The sequence below is a fragment of the Fusarium vanettenii genome, assembly GCF_000151355.1.
Source record: "Fusarium vanettenii 77-13-4 chromosome 3 genomic scaffold NECHAsca_60_chr3_6_0, whole genome shotgun sequence".
Lineage (NCBI taxonomy): Eukaryota > Fungi > Ascomycota > Sordariomycetes > Hypocreales > Nectriaceae > Fusarium > Fusarium vanettenii.
In genome coordinates, this window is record NW_003315829.1 from 128,787 (window position 1) to 142,864 (window position 14,078).

General features: G+C 49.1%; 5 protein-coding genes across 5 annotated transcripts; 1 reads left to right on the top strand and 4 right to left on the bottom strand.

The window, feature by feature from the left end:
• Positions 1 to 701: 701 nt before the first annotated feature.
• On the bottom strand, positions 702 to 2,811 carry NECHADRAFT_78541 (uncharacterized protein; the record flags this gene model as incomplete). The annotated part of the gene is made up of 4 exons (XM_003040657.1): positions 702 to 1,537; positions 1,585 to 2,376; positions 2,432 to 2,562; positions 2,651 to 2,811. The coding sequence occupies 4 exons, from the start codon at positions 2,809 to 2,811 to the stop codon at positions 702 to 704; spliced, it is 1,920 nt and encodes a 639-aa protein (XP_003040703.1).
• A 4,643-nt stretch (positions 2,812 to 7,454) lies between these two features.
• NECHADRAFT_67889 (uncharacterized protein) lies at positions 7,455 to 8,733 on the bottom strand (the record flags this gene model as incomplete). Its single annotated transcript, XM_003040658.1, has 2 exons — positions 7,455 to 8,384; positions 8,434 to 8,733. Coding segments are annotated over 2 exons (1,230 nt in total), but the record flags the coding sequence as incomplete, so codon positions are not given.
• A 474-nt stretch (positions 8,734 to 9,207) lies between these two features.
• NECHADRAFT_67891 (uncharacterized protein) lies at positions 9,208 to 10,410 on the bottom strand. Its single transcript, XM_003040659.1, has 2 exons — positions 10,190 to 10,410; positions 9,208 to 10,139 (listed from the first exon to the last, which is right to left on the bottom strand). The coding sequence occupies exons 1-2, from the start codon at positions 10,346 to 10,348 to the stop codon at positions 9,267 to 9,269; spliced, it is 1,032 nt and encodes a 343-aa protein (XP_003040705.1). The 5' UTR covers positions 10,349 to 10,410; the 3' UTR covers positions 9,208 to 9,266.
• Positions 10,411 to 10,824: 414 nt separating this feature from the next.
• On the bottom strand, positions 10,825 to 11,325 carry NECHADRAFT_37325 (uncharacterized protein; the record flags this gene model as incomplete). The annotated part of the gene is made up of 3 exons (XM_003040660.1): positions 10,825 to 10,911; positions 10,969 to 11,051; positions 11,100 to 11,325. The coding sequence occupies 3 exons, from the start codon at positions 11,323 to 11,325 to the stop codon at positions 10,825 to 10,827; spliced, it is 396 nt and encodes a 131-aa protein (XP_003040706.1).
• A 1,524-nt stretch (positions 11,326 to 12,849) lies between these two features.
• On the top strand, positions 12,850 to 13,939 carry NECHADRAFT_37345 (uncharacterized protein; the record flags this gene model as incomplete). Its single annotated transcript, XM_003040629.1, has 2 exons — positions 12,850 to 13,360; positions 13,410 to 13,939. 2 exons carry the CDS (start codon positions 12,850 to 12,852, stop codon positions 13,937 to 13,939), a joined length of 1,041 nt encoding a protein of 346 aa, XP_003040675.1.
• Positions 13,940 to 14,078: the final 139 nt, after the last annotated feature.

The window sequence follows — 14,078 nt, forward strand, 5'->3', positions numbered from 1 at the left end:
TGTCTCATCGCCTGCAAAGATATGTCCACAATAAACCGAAGAACAGTACCCATCAATATAGACATGAATTGAGACCCGATAGAATGTAGTTTCTGTGTCTTCCTCAGCAGTGTCTTTAAAAGCAACGTAGCACGGGATTAGCCCATGACTCTAACGCGCCATAATTCCTCGTTGGCGAACGACAAAGCCGAGGTTTGACAACAACGTGAGTAACCACTCAATGGAAATATAATTTCCAAGGTCCGAAAGAGCATTGGCCTTCCACAGGTGCGTTAGGTGACCCCTTTGTTTTCAGCGTAGCAACCATGCACCAGTCTGGCCATGGGTGGAATAGCCGGGGCGGGTATGACGCGGGTTGCATGGTTCCTTTCATTACGGCTAAAGGGAATGTTTCATCTATAGTTCTTCATAACCGCCATTGGAGAAACTTTCGGATACCAAATCTAGATAGTAGGTTGTTGATCGATCTTCGGGCTATGTTAACCCATCCAGGGCCGGGCTGCAACTATAATAAAGAACAGATTTTCAACACATCATAGCATCATAACCCAATGCTAACACAGTGGGTATTAAAACACCTATTGGTCGCTATCTGCTAGTTTTACAAGCCTTGCTTCGTTCTTGAGTGGCGGCAACAGATCAATGCTGGTAACATGATAACCACGGGCTAAAATCCGTAATCATCGTCTCCAAGCCATATACTAGGTTCTCGTTTCCGCCGGAGATGCACTGCCTGTCTGGTCCGCTTCTCTGTTTTCACCACGCTTGAGCCAATTCGCTGGGTTATATGGACTTCCCTTTTTGCTTCCCTGGGCCTTCATCCTGTCTTCGCCAATCTCTCCACCAATGACTCTTCCAGTGACGCCTTGTTCCATCTCATCAAGATGGTAATCACTCATTAAAAAGCTACAAATGAGAACCGGGACGCAAACGCAAACCGCGATGGTGAGCAGAGTACTCATGGTCTCCTGATAGCTGCGGTTGATGGCCATGCGTTCGGGGCCATTCATGGGATATGACAAAGCCACGTTGATGTCGTCAAAGATCATTGTCGCATTCTGCTTCGCCTCTTCTGGAAGATATGCAGTCAGCTTTGCAGGAATATTGCGACCCCAGACAGCGCCGCTAATGGCAGAGCCAATAGCGGAACCAATACTGATAAGTGTGAGGAAGATGGCCGTGGCAGATCCGAGATTTTGATGTCCAGCGCTGGCTTGTACACCAAGTTGAGCTGGCACATTGAGCATGCCCCCACCAAAGCCGATACAAATCTGAGTCCCAATGATAGCCGAGAGGGAGGCGTCTTGGGTGCGATACTTCATCATCAGTCCCATGCCCAGGATGTAGAGGCAGGATCCCACGACCACAAACCACTTATACCGGTTCGTAAACTTGATGAGGAATGACACGATAAGAGAGGAAACAGTGCCTGAGAAGCTGAAAATCTGGACCATGTAGGTGGCTGACTGTGTGTCGAGGTCCCAGACGACAAGTAGGTACGAGTAGAAATATGGTTGAACCGAGAGGTAGAATGCCACTACCAAGCTATTAGATATGACGAATCTGTGATTACGGGGAACTCACTGAAATAGAATGTGATCAGAACACAGCCAGCGCTGAACGTCCGAGACTTGAGCAGATGCAGAGGCGTCAAAGGATAAGGCGCCATGTTGGCAAGAATCTTCCCAAATGTGCCCTGGACGCCATATTTCTTGCCAAGACGAGTACTCATCTCCCAGAACGGATAGACGACGACAAAAACAGCGCCCAGCGCGACCATGGCGATGATGCTCTTGTTGCTCCAGCCATTCGAAACTTTGGCGGCGATGGTGCAAGGGACCAGGATCAAGGAGAACCCAGCTGCCAGGAGGAGAATTCCGCCAATGTCCATGTCCCTCCAAAGATTCAAGAGAATCTGTCCGGGGTTTCCTTTCATCGTCGTGCGTGACTCGGGAGCAAGGCCCAGCTTCTTGGCTCGTCGGCCGTTGAGGAGGAGAGAGATGAGGAGAGGTAGAAACGAGACTGGCAAGAGGATAGCCCACATCCCATAGGCCCATCTCCAACTGCCAGAGCTATTCCTGATGCCAGTACCAATGCGCTCACCGATCCATGTTGTGACGAGGAATGGCAGGTCTGGCAGAGTAGAAAAGAGGGCACGCCATGTTAAGTCGGTGGTATCGGCAATAAAGACCTGCTGCAAGATCAATAGACCGGTACTGCCCGCTGCGTAAAAGATTTGAGCCGATGCAAACGTCTCGACATTGTTTGACGCCGCCATTTGTATATAGCCCAGAGTGTAAAGGGCGATGGAGACACAAAAGGCTTCCAATCTCCCAAACACATCAGCAACCTTTGCCATTGGCGGCTTAACCACAGCTATTACGTTCCATTAGCCACGTAAAAGTGTGTGGTCGACGTGACAAATGCATACCAAGGATGACAGCTTGAACCACGCCGATAGTCGAGACCAGTGAGTGACTTTGGAATGAACTGGCCACAAAGATGAGGACAGAGCCCGTGACTTGACCCTCCAATGATGTGATGAAAGCCATGAGCAGCAAACTGCAAACATCGAGTTAGACACCCATTGAGTGGTGTAAATCTCTAGACCTCAATTCAGGGATATGTCGATTAGGCGCTCTTCACGTACCTGGCATAGGCGACAGCCAATGAAGTCTTTGTCCAAGTCTTTGAGATGGCTTCGATACCTTTGACACCGTCAAGAGCATCCTCGTTCAATGATTTCCTGTCGTCATTGGTCGGTGGGCGGCGCTCAGCGGCGTGATTTTTGTGTTTCTCGTCGTCATCCATTGTGGTCTCTCGATGAATGGATCCCATGGCGACTCGTGCAGTGCAAAGGGTCCTCAGATATGTGTGTCAGAAATGTGCATCTGCCCTCTCGTAACTGAGTATTTGGGTAAGGTGTGAGAAATAGAAGGGCCTGGCAAAGGGATCGACGAGATTGATAAGTGGAGGGGAAGAAGGATCGACGGCCAGTGAGTACACAATGCTACGTCAGGGGGCAACATGTGGTTTAAAGACATTGCTCTGTCACACTGAAAGCCCCAGGTAAGCAATTACCCGTTGCATGCGTGTGGGAGTGGATTTGGAAGGATAATGACCAACAAGCTAGACATTCAGCTGCTGTTGGTTCTAAGGAATCACATTGCAGATATGGAGCCACTCTCAGGCCACCAACATTGGCGTTGCCGAATTTTTAACCCCTTTGTAGTGCTTCTCCCGATCTCGGCCAACAAAGTGTATGACAATTGACAGTTACCACACAAACGACCTGTTCGGGCCGAGTCGAAATACGGCATAAGAGCATATCCCATCCTGCTTTTCAGCCAGCCTTGACAATTACAGAGGTCAGATGAGCCCTATTTTATGCTTATCCAAGCCACCGAATCATCTTTCCCCTCGGGCGGGTCTGATTGGATAGCGTCGAAAAGGATCTGCGCCAAAAGTCTTGGAGCTGAGATGCATCTTATCAATCACAACCATTCCTCCTTCCTTGGCCTTTTCTCGGCAGAGACGAAGGATTCTGCACTGTCACGAAACAGGGATGAGGATATTCAATTTGTAACTTGTGCACAAGTCATTGCTTGTTGGTGATTCGCAGGAAACGCGTGGAGGGTCACACATCACATGTTGCCTACCGTGAATTTGTGGGGGTCCATGTTCCACAGTTAGCTAAAATGTCTTGATCAGAGCGGGGAATGACCTTGTTGAAGAAAGGATCTCCAATATTTGAGCTGAGTCGGAGGCAAGGAACACGGCTCCGATGGTGCAGCGCGTCGGTCACTCCGTCTTGACGTTTGTTGGTCAAATAGCTCCCACTCTGTCCCGCCAATACCACAATCCGCATGTTGATTTCGCGTGTTGTACGAGCATCTTCCTTACAGTCGTGAGTGTTGACGTGGTGATACTACATGTCGCGTCTACGAGACCGGAATGACTAGATGCCGACTACACCACGCCAAAGAGGGCTTTGCTTTGGTGAATAGAAGTGTTGCTGTCAAGTAGTGACTGAATATTAAACTGACCGGCGCAATATTAATCAGTGATTTGGCAGCTTCAGAATCTGCTAGTCACGATCCCGGTCCAGATGAGCTAGCGAGCAGGGTCTATCACATTACTTGCTGATAGTGACTGGGAGGAGTTGGAGATACATATGAATATGTATGGACCATTAAGGTTAAATACAAGCAACTATTCACCGTACTGAGAGTGATATAAAAGCTTGGCCGCAGTAACCATTTAAAATAGCAGCAAGAGCAAAGAGACACGATCTACCAAGCCATCAAAAGCCCGGAGTGCCTTTTACACAACTCAGGAATCCATGATGAAAATAACCAAGGAGATAAGAAAGGACCATACTCATTGGTCATGCAAATTCAAGGCTAATACAATCTTTGAGGTCGACTGCATAGTAGGATACCTCAACGTACCTTCACCACGGCCAATGGCAGAGAAAAGCTGCGAGTTTTGTCGTCATCGCCGATATGTAGGCACCGTGGCATTGAACAAAGACTTTGATGAGATTGGCCGCCTCGCTCGGGTTGACCATGAGGGTACTGAATGGTGGGAGTATTACGTGAAGCCGATAAAGCAGGAATTGATAGTATAAACGATAACCCTTGTTTTTTTCACCTCTGTCCGTCGTGAGCATCCAATACAAGTTAACTTCTGACCTTTCCAAGCCCCGTGCAAATGGCCACAAAGCCCAGTTAAATCAATGACTGGTTTAGTGAGTTATGAGCCTACGTTTCTTTATGAAATACTCAAATAGGCAGATTTCACATTACCAATAATTCCACCTCCCTGTTAGACATGTTATTAAAGCAACAATGAGAGAGAAATTGTGGCCCGCTTTCACCATCATGTCGTTGTAGGGTAGGTACTTGCCTGGAGGCGAGTAGAACACCCGCAAACATCCAGTCTCCTCCTTGAGATGCTTGCTTCTAGCCCAGAGGTGCATATCAAGTGTATCAAAACGATGTAATAGAAGAGATTCCACTAGCAAGAACCTTTGAAATACAGTCCTACGAGATAATGGCGGGCTGTCAACTGTCCGACTGCCAATAACATGATGTAGGATCTCTTTGGCGGAAATCTCTCTACGATGAGAAGAAGTTGAAGTAGCAGCCTAGGTTGCGTCCTTGTCATTTGATTTTTTCGCACTTGCTGTTTACTCAGTTCCAAACCTGCTTTCCGGCTTGGAATTTGTGGAATTACAGCATAGACCATTTTTGGGTTGCCCGAAATCTGCATGAATCCGAAGCTAGCTTGCCGGCTTCATTAGCGACTGCTATCGCTTCAATGAAGCCCGTGAACCAGTCGGAGATGGCGAAACTAGGCATTGTAAAATACGAATCAGGAACGACGAGTTGTTGCCGATAAGTCTAAACGGCATCGCGACTCCACAATAATGCATTTAGACCCTATAGCATAGCCTTCAAGGAGGCCGAGTGGCTGGTGAAATTAAAGCCCGATACGGGGAGGGCGACCGACCGTATGCTACAGGCCCAACGTCAGATCGCCAACCCTCACGCTCGCCAGCACTGCTTGGGTTCATTTAAGCCCGCAGAGCACCGTAGTAGGCTAGTGCATGTGAGATGGAAGTGGCTAAGGTGCGGCAAGAGTTGTCCAACGCCATCGCCAATGGCGTGTGCGACTACAGGGTTCATTCCAGGGCATAGATAGAAGGATAGCACTCTGGGGTGGTACATTGAGACCATCTGGCCAAGCATGACGGATCGTAACCACATGCCAACTGCTCGAAAGTGGCCCCATACTGATGGATAATTTGGAATTAACTACTGTAAACCAATGTTTGAGAGGGTTCTATATTCGCATGGTTCGTACGAGCTGAGACACATAGATCCGTTCTGTCTGAGCATTTTGCTTCTGTCGCAATCTATCTACAAAGGGCCATGAGTTACAACGATAATATATACGTCAATCGATGCATGGCGATATTATGGTTCAGTCGCATCACGCCGTGGGCGCCATTTAATGCAAGAATCGCAAACTACAAGGATCATCTTCGGTAGCCATGTTTGAGTTGGAAGACATATTCATTAAAATACCAAGATTTGCTCTTAAAATGGAGCATCTAGGGCCTTGACTGCTAACTAGCACCAAGTGCTACCATTTTATGTAACAAAAGATCTCTCGCCATTATGTTAGACTAAATATATAAATCGTTTCTCAACTTCCTCTCCTACTTTCCCCAACTTCGCCCAATCCCTATTTAGCTCATTCATCTTCTGGATAATATCTATGTTCCGAAGTGATTCACCGCCCCCTGGCTTCTCCTTGTCCTTCAGCACCCTCGATCTAATGTAGATCACGTTCCAGCAGTCTAACAGAACTTGTCGATATCCCCCAACCCAACTGGACATTGCAGGCCATGGGGCATTTTTAGGCCATTGGTATTGTTTAGACGATTCTTTCCCCTCATACCATTGAGATTGTTTTACTTTCAACCCGAGTATTGCTCCCAAGTCTTGGCCACAGCTCTCCCAGTTCCTTTCCAATATGCCCATCACCTGATAAAGCAAATTCGCTGGAAGACCCCCAGTTTGAAGGAACCCCAGCTTGTTATCCATCGCCCCATGAAGGAAGCAATCGCCAACCAAATTGAATGCTCCGGGGTTCCGATCATAGGGCCAAGGATTGAGATTCGCTGGAGGTTTCACACGCCGGAGAACGAACGGCAGTTTGCCACCAGGAAGGATATGTATCTCATCATCATTGGCAATGGAAGCCGGACCCAGGCCCATCTTGCCCTCTTTTGTGATGAAGAAGGTTCGATTGGTAACGGACAAGCGCATGACTTCAGTGAAAGCATCCAACGCTTCGGGCGAAGGTGGTGCTGCGTCTGGGTCCGCCCGGTCAAGTTCCTCTCTCTCAATATTGTGTCGATACCAGTAGCTTATTGCTCGTTCGTCGTCGGGCCCAAGTCTTTTGAATCCGGTTGTAGTCTTTTTGACATCTGACAGAATTGTAGACACAAATTCATTTCGGCTAAACGTGAGATGCTGTGACAACTCTGCTTGTGTGTGCCAGGCAGTGATTGCATCTGAAACTGCGTTCATGTCTGAAGACGAGTAGAGGGGCGGCATTGTCTTCCCTACTGTTCCAATGCAAGAACCACTCACTTTCAAGCAACCTTCCCATCTGAGGGGCTCAAATTCGATGATGCTGTAGTCTATCAATGTTTCGATTTCTCGTTGGCCGTCCGAGTGGCAGCATTCAATCACCCTGTCGCAGTCCATTTCGGCTTTTGGATGGGCGGATTTGTACCACTTAAGGATTGTCGAAAGAGGAGGGGGTGGAAGAGATGCCGTATCACGTGAACGCTCCAGATTCATGGCTAAATTGGCCATCTCGACTTCAATATGTCGTCCGATTCGGTCATCTTCCAGTATGCTGCCCTTTACGGCTCCGCAAGCTTTGTAGTGGTTAAAAAGTCGAACCCGTTTTCGGTCATGCTCGTCAAATGTGGCACTCCAATCTGGGACCCATGACGGCAGGTCTCGCCTCTCTTTCCGGCCGAGGTCTCCCGTAAGCACTGATAGGGAGTGACTGTGTAGGATGATGTCGATAGTTGCCAGCATGTACGTTTCTCGGACCTCAGACAAGTAATCTGGCCGGATGCCTGTATGTTGGTCACACAGGCCGAGCAATGCATACACCTTGTCTCGCTCATCAGAAGCCTTGCGGTTGCTGAAATCCCTCAGAAGTGACAGGATGTTGGGCCTGTCACTTTCTCCCCACGCTCGGCGGAAGTTGTCAATGTCTTGTACTCGAGAGAGGAGATTCAAGACTTTGATATCATCCCTCGAAACTGGGCTGTCATCGTCGATTCTAGCTCTCTGGAAGTGTGTCAAAGCAGCCTCGGCGGCCATCTCCCATGGAGCTGAAACATCCCCATATCTCAATGTAATCTTTTGTGCAATCACCGCCTCTTGCACAACCCAGATACGGTCCCACCAGCGGGTTGTGAGCATCTGTCGCAAACTCTCAAACATGGCGGTGAGATAGACATCCGGAACTTGTCTCAAGGCCTCGAACGGGTCGGGTGCTCCGCGAGATTGTGACAAGATTCTTAGGAGGCAGAAAAGGTCAAAGGCAGTGACCTGTTGCCGGCGGCCTGGCGTGGTCCAATTCGAAAGAGCCTGGTTCGTCAAGTTGTCGTCCAGAGGTGTATTTGTGAAAACGGTACAGGGCCCAGGGTCCTTTTGCTTCTTGGAACCCTTCATCTGACGGCCCGGGCCGCCACCGAGGAAGACGATGACCTCGGTGGCCTCGCTATAAATATCTGCCATGCGCAAGACTTGCGTAGTCCGCTCTTTCGCATCAGCTTGGTTGATGCACTAACTTAAAGTCAGAATGTAATTTCCATAGTACGATAAGCCTACTCACCACTGCGTCAACCCAAAGAACTACAGGCTCGTCCTGTCGTCGGATGTGCCTGAGAGCACAATCCAGGTTGACCGTTATGGGAAGCAACATGTTCCCAACCTGGATTTTCGGCGGATTTGAGCGGCTTTCGAGACCCCATGCATACGACAGGGCCTTGTATTGCCTTCTCCGACTCTTCTTGACCAGTAAGTCTATGCAAAGCTCGCAAGAGACGGGGTCTTTCCATTTTCCTGGGAGTAGGACCATGAGTCGTATCTCATTGGGCAACAGCGGTTTTGAGTAGATCGTGGGCGGAGCCATGTCCTTGAAGTGGTTTTCCAGCTGGTGGTATTGCTCAACAGCTAATTCAGAAGAACTTGTGAGATGTCGGCTTCAGACACGCCGACTTGAATTTGGGGAAGTGGAAGGAAGGTTGACCAGGAAATTGTGCGCAAACAACGGCGTCATGATAGGCAACACAGAGTGGCGGAGTCGAAGGCTGAGTAAGGTTGACCACACCAACATCTCCAGCAAATGATGACAGCACATCTTTCTCCGCTCTGCCTGGAGCCTGGCCTGGGCAGCCAGGCGTTTCAGGGGAGGGTTGTACTTACACTTACTGGGGTCTTTATTGGTTTCATCCCGACCCAACATGCAGTCATGCAACCATGACCAGTAAAAGCGGTTCTTTCAAGTCACAGATTTTAACTGGTTGGCCCAGGGGCCCAACGAGCAAGAAGGCCACTTCCAAGAAACCTCAGGCGAGACACACATCGGAATTTCACAGTCTTGGCTAAAAAGGGCATAGTGAATTATCGGTAAATGCGCCTATGGCTCCTACGCACCCCCAGCTACTATAGCTTGGCAACCGAAGATTCCAGGAACTTAATGGCCCTCCTCAGACTCTCCACAGCCAGGACTTTGTCCCCTTCCTTCCCTTCGACGTTGACATTACCGATCCTGGAATCAAACCCATGCTCCGCATCCTCGGGGAACTCGGTGACGATTTCGCTCGATGTCGTGGCCCGAAGCTTCTCAGCTGCGGTCACGCTGTTCTCAATCGGCACAGCTGAATCATTAACGCCGTGGAGCAGAAAGGTGCGGGGAAGATCAGCTAAGTTCCCAAACGACAGTGGGAAGAGCTTCTTGTCTTTATCGGGAATCGCCTTGATACCCTCCTCGGCAAGTGCACGACTAAGGCCGTCGACGCCGGTTAGATAATCGGGGAAGAGGGCGCTAATATGGAGTGCCGCTGCTAGAGAGAATCTGGGATCATTTGCTGAATCTTCAGTTTGAGGGCAAGCAGAGATCGACTTTCTATCTTCGTTTTGCTTCTTCTTGGGGAACTGCTGAAGGACGGGCTTCGTGTCGAAGACGGGTTGGCCAAAGATGCTAGATCCAGGTGTCGTGTAGCGAGATCCAGCAGGATCAAGCATTCCATAGATGGGAAGCAGGGCTTCGGGCTTCTGCTCAGCCAAGGTTCCTGTCGTGAGTGCCAAGTAACCTCCGGCACTCGAGCCCGACACCAGGACCGAGCCGATTGAGCGGCCCAGAAGACCTGGAAGTGAGGTCCGAACCCATTCGTAAGCATCTGCGGCATCCTCAACAGCGCTGTGTGCCGTCGTCTCCGGAATTAGACGGTATTCGGGTGTGACAAAGATCCATTTGCGAGAGGCACAGGCGTGAACCAGCCAGTAAGGCAGGAAACTATATCTGTCACCGATAATCTGTTTCAGTAAGTTAGCAGCATGTCATTAATGAGGAACTGGTAACTCACTAGGAACCCGCCGTGGTAATGGACGAGAACGGTACTAGGAGAACCATCCGTCTCTTCCGGATAGACGACATCAACAGAAATGTCGCCATCCGAGGTGGTCTTGTAGCTGAACGTCTTTGACGTGTAGCCCGGAAAGCCGGCAAGGGGAAAGCTATCCATATTGACAAAGATTTATAAATACGTGACTAGGCCTGCTACTGCAAACATCAATGCAGGTTTATTGTCCTCTTTATAGCAGTGATGAGGAGTGCTGAAACGGATTCCGAGTCGTGATGTGCGGGGAACCGAAACCCCGCAGAGGCTCAGTCGGCCGAGATTCGGGGTTCGGAAACCGGCTCCGGATTTCCGGGAGCGGATCATAAAAGCAGACGATGCCCTCAAAGAAATGGTAGTAAATGGAGTACAAATAGATACTGATCAGGCAGCAATTCCCTATCTCTGAAGTACGACATCTCAGTTTTCTTGTGTATATACAATGGTGCGGCTTTTGCTGCTTACATCTTGTGATGCAAGTCGTTCAAAACACTTCAAGAGCATCGCGACGAACTTCACTTATTAACCGAAGGTGTGTGTTAGAGTTGGCCCTTTACTTGCTCTTATCTCCTCCCATCATCGCCATCAAAGCCTATTCAGAGTTAGCATAACATTTGTGAGGCGAGATGGAAGGGCAGGCCTACATCAGGGTTAATTTCGATGCCTGCGTTTTGCATCTCGGTTGTCAACTGGAAACTCTCGTTAGTCTACGACTATGTAATGTATCGAGCATCAAGGTAACTCACAGTCTGTGCTGCATCTCGGAACTCTTTGTCCATCAAGAGCTTCATCACCTCCATCTTGCTTGGGGGCTGGCCAGGCTCAAATCCTGTGCGAGAATAAATAAGTAGCTCATCACAAGCTGGAAAGATCTCACTACCTTTGCTCTTGATGATGTCGCCAACCTTTTGCATGGCAATGATAGCAGGGGGGTGTCGGCTAAGCTTCTCAAACGTCTCCCTAATCTTAGGGTCGTTCATCATCATCTCGGGCAGGTTCGGGGGGTCCGCAGAGGCGAAGCGTCGGGCCGTCACGTGAAGAGGCCGCATAGCGACGCGTGACAATGGTCGAGAGACCAATCTGAGTCTTGAGGCTGCAAACATGGCGAGGGTGTTACTGGGATGGATCGGGGGATGGGGCTGAAGATGGTGACAGGCCGAAGATAAAATTACGACTTCCGAGGGTCAACGGCTTTAGCTTGTGTGGATAAAATGGGGTTCAAATTAAGCCAATCACCAGTCAGTAAGCTAAAACTGGACGTTGCCGGCGGTGCCTGTTGTTAATAAGTACATGTGTCTCGGCGCCCCGGTCGCCCTGGGAGAAGTACTTTTTATCGCTCTTCCAGGTGGTTTCTGTTTGCAGGCTAGCGCCGGCCCTCCCACTCTGGCTCGTTTTTTTTTTTTTTTTTTAGAGAGTTCCAACGGTGGCTTGATTGAGTAGCTACTTCTACCTACCCTTGAGTTCCGACTCTCACTTTAGAGACAACGTAAAATAAAGAATTATAAGTTGGCTGTGTCAGTATAGAACCTAACTCGTTTACTCTAAATCTTATGCCTTTTCTGCATAATAGGAATATCTCTGGAAGGAAGTTGGGCACTAATTAGCTTTGAACGAGTTTTAACCATTGCTAGCTTAAAATCCATTAATGAAACATGCAACTCTGAGTTGGCGACAATCCAAGGTTGCTATCAAGACAGCATGTGGCCCGTGCACGGTCACGTGCCACTGACGTCACATGGCTAGTTATCAGCCTAACCCTCGGCTTTTTTCAGCACACGCAGCAAGATGCCATTTCGTGATAGCCTCACTTCCTCGCAATCAGTATTCGATTACAACGCTGACTGCGGCGCCAATCACAGCCTCAATTGGAGCTCAGACCAAGTCTTACATCTGTCACAAGAGGGCCCCTTTCTCATCATAAAAGAAATCAACTAATCTGGCATAGATCTGGCTACGACTGGATGGGTGAAGCTAAAAGCTCACTTACATAGGATTTGACCCGCCACCCAAGATAATCATGGCTTGGCCGGTGCCAAGAGAACGTAGCATCTTTGTCTCAACAGCGTTTTGGCATCGTGATGTGGTGCTAAAAGGAGGAGAAGCAGTTGTGAAACTAGCCTAATGGGGCTAGGCTAGGAAGCCAATACAAACGTTATTTGCACAGCTCGCTGCGCACGCAAGGCTCGCCATTTCAAACACACAGCTAACAAATTATACAATACCGTATCGACTCAGCACATCCAGTAGGAACTGCGGATCCCCCAAGACCTCACCTATGCCTCTTCACTGGCTCTGCGCTCTTAGTACTTTTTAGTGCCAGTCTTTGGCTTGCCTTGCAGCCAGCTAATGATTAAGAATCGACTTTTTATGACCCGCAGTTCCTACCCAATGTGCTGTCGATACGGTAGGTCTCAGTCAACGTTAACGGTTGAATCAATTTGTTATTATAAAGCGATGTATTGTTAAGCCATACTCGACGGAACTTTTATGTAAGTTCCCGAGAAGTATCGCTCTTTACCAGGACTTGCAAAGATATAAATCTAGATTAATCCTCCAGCACGAAATAACAAGATCAACAACTCTTCCACACACAGCAGTACTCGACTTTTCTAGTTCAAATCACAAACATGGCGACGCAGACCGTTTTCAGACTCACTCAGCGTACATCTCTTCAGGACCTCCATGTCAGCGAGGAAGAGGTTCCAACCCCTTTACCCCAAGAGGTCCTCATTCGAATTCGCAGCGTGGCGCTCAACTATCGCGATTACGCAATCGCTACGGGAAAATATCCTTTCCCAGTAAAAGACAATGTCGTCCCTTGCTCTGACTTATCAGGAGACGTGGAAACCGTCGGAAGTCAAGTAAATGACCTCAAGCCTGGCGATAAGGTGATTGCTTCCTTCGATCTTGTCACTCAGTACGGTCCGATTCAAGGCTGGGATCACGGCCTTGGCGGCCCGCGCGATGGTGTTCTTCGGCAGTACATCACCTTGCCTAGTAGTGCCATTGTCAAGGTGCCTGCGGACACGACCTTGAATTATCCACAGCTCTCCGCGCTAGTTGTTACGGCCACAACCGCTTGGAACACACTTTATGGGAATGTCCCCATCAAGCCCGGCCAAGTAGTTCTTTTCCTTGGTACAGTCCCCTTGGGCGAGAAAGTTGATTTAATGACTAATGACTCTAGGAACTGGCGGTGTCTCAATCACTGGCCTGATTCTAGCCAAAGCTGCTGGCGCAATTACCATCGTCACATCATCATCAGATGAGAAACTGAAGCACGTCCAGCAGACTTATGGCGTCGATCATACCATCAACTATAAGGCCAGTCCCGACTGGTCTAGTGAAGTGCTGAAGTTGACTGACGGTCACGGCGCGGACTACATCATTGAGAACGGCGGAGCCGGCACCATTGCGCAAAGCTTGAACGCGGTCGCATACGGAGGTTCGATTGCTGTTGTTGGGTTTCTAGCGCCATGCCCACAGGATGAAATGCCGGATGTTGCGGCACTGGCACTTGGAAAGGGAGCTGTCGTTCGCGGTATTATGATTGGTTCAAAGCAGCATCTTGAAGACGCCACCCGTTTCTTTACGTCCAAGAATCTGGTTGTTCCCGTTGAGAAGGAATTCGGATTCAGCAGAGATGAAGTCATTGCCGCTTTGGAATATCTCGCTAGTGGTCAGCACGTTGGCAAGATCTGTATCAAGGTTGATTAAGCACAGGATGATAGAAGGCACCTCCGAAACAAATAGGCCTACAGTTCTTATATGTGATGCTACCTCTCCTTCTATAGACAGAGCTTCCTGCGCTTTCATGACCCGGGATGTGGTTGGCCTGCAACACAGCGGGGCCGAT

Bases quoted from the DNA above. Each gene is read 5' to 3' on its own strand.
- NECHADRAFT_67891 (XM_003040659.1), bottom strand. From the start codon at position 10,348: ATGGATAGCTTTCCCCTTGCCGGCTTTCCGGGCTACACGTCAAAGACG. The intron at 10,140-10,189 runs GTGAGTTACCAG...TTACTGAAACAG, and splicing joins ATTACCACGGCGGGTTCCTA to ATTATCGGTGACAGATATAG.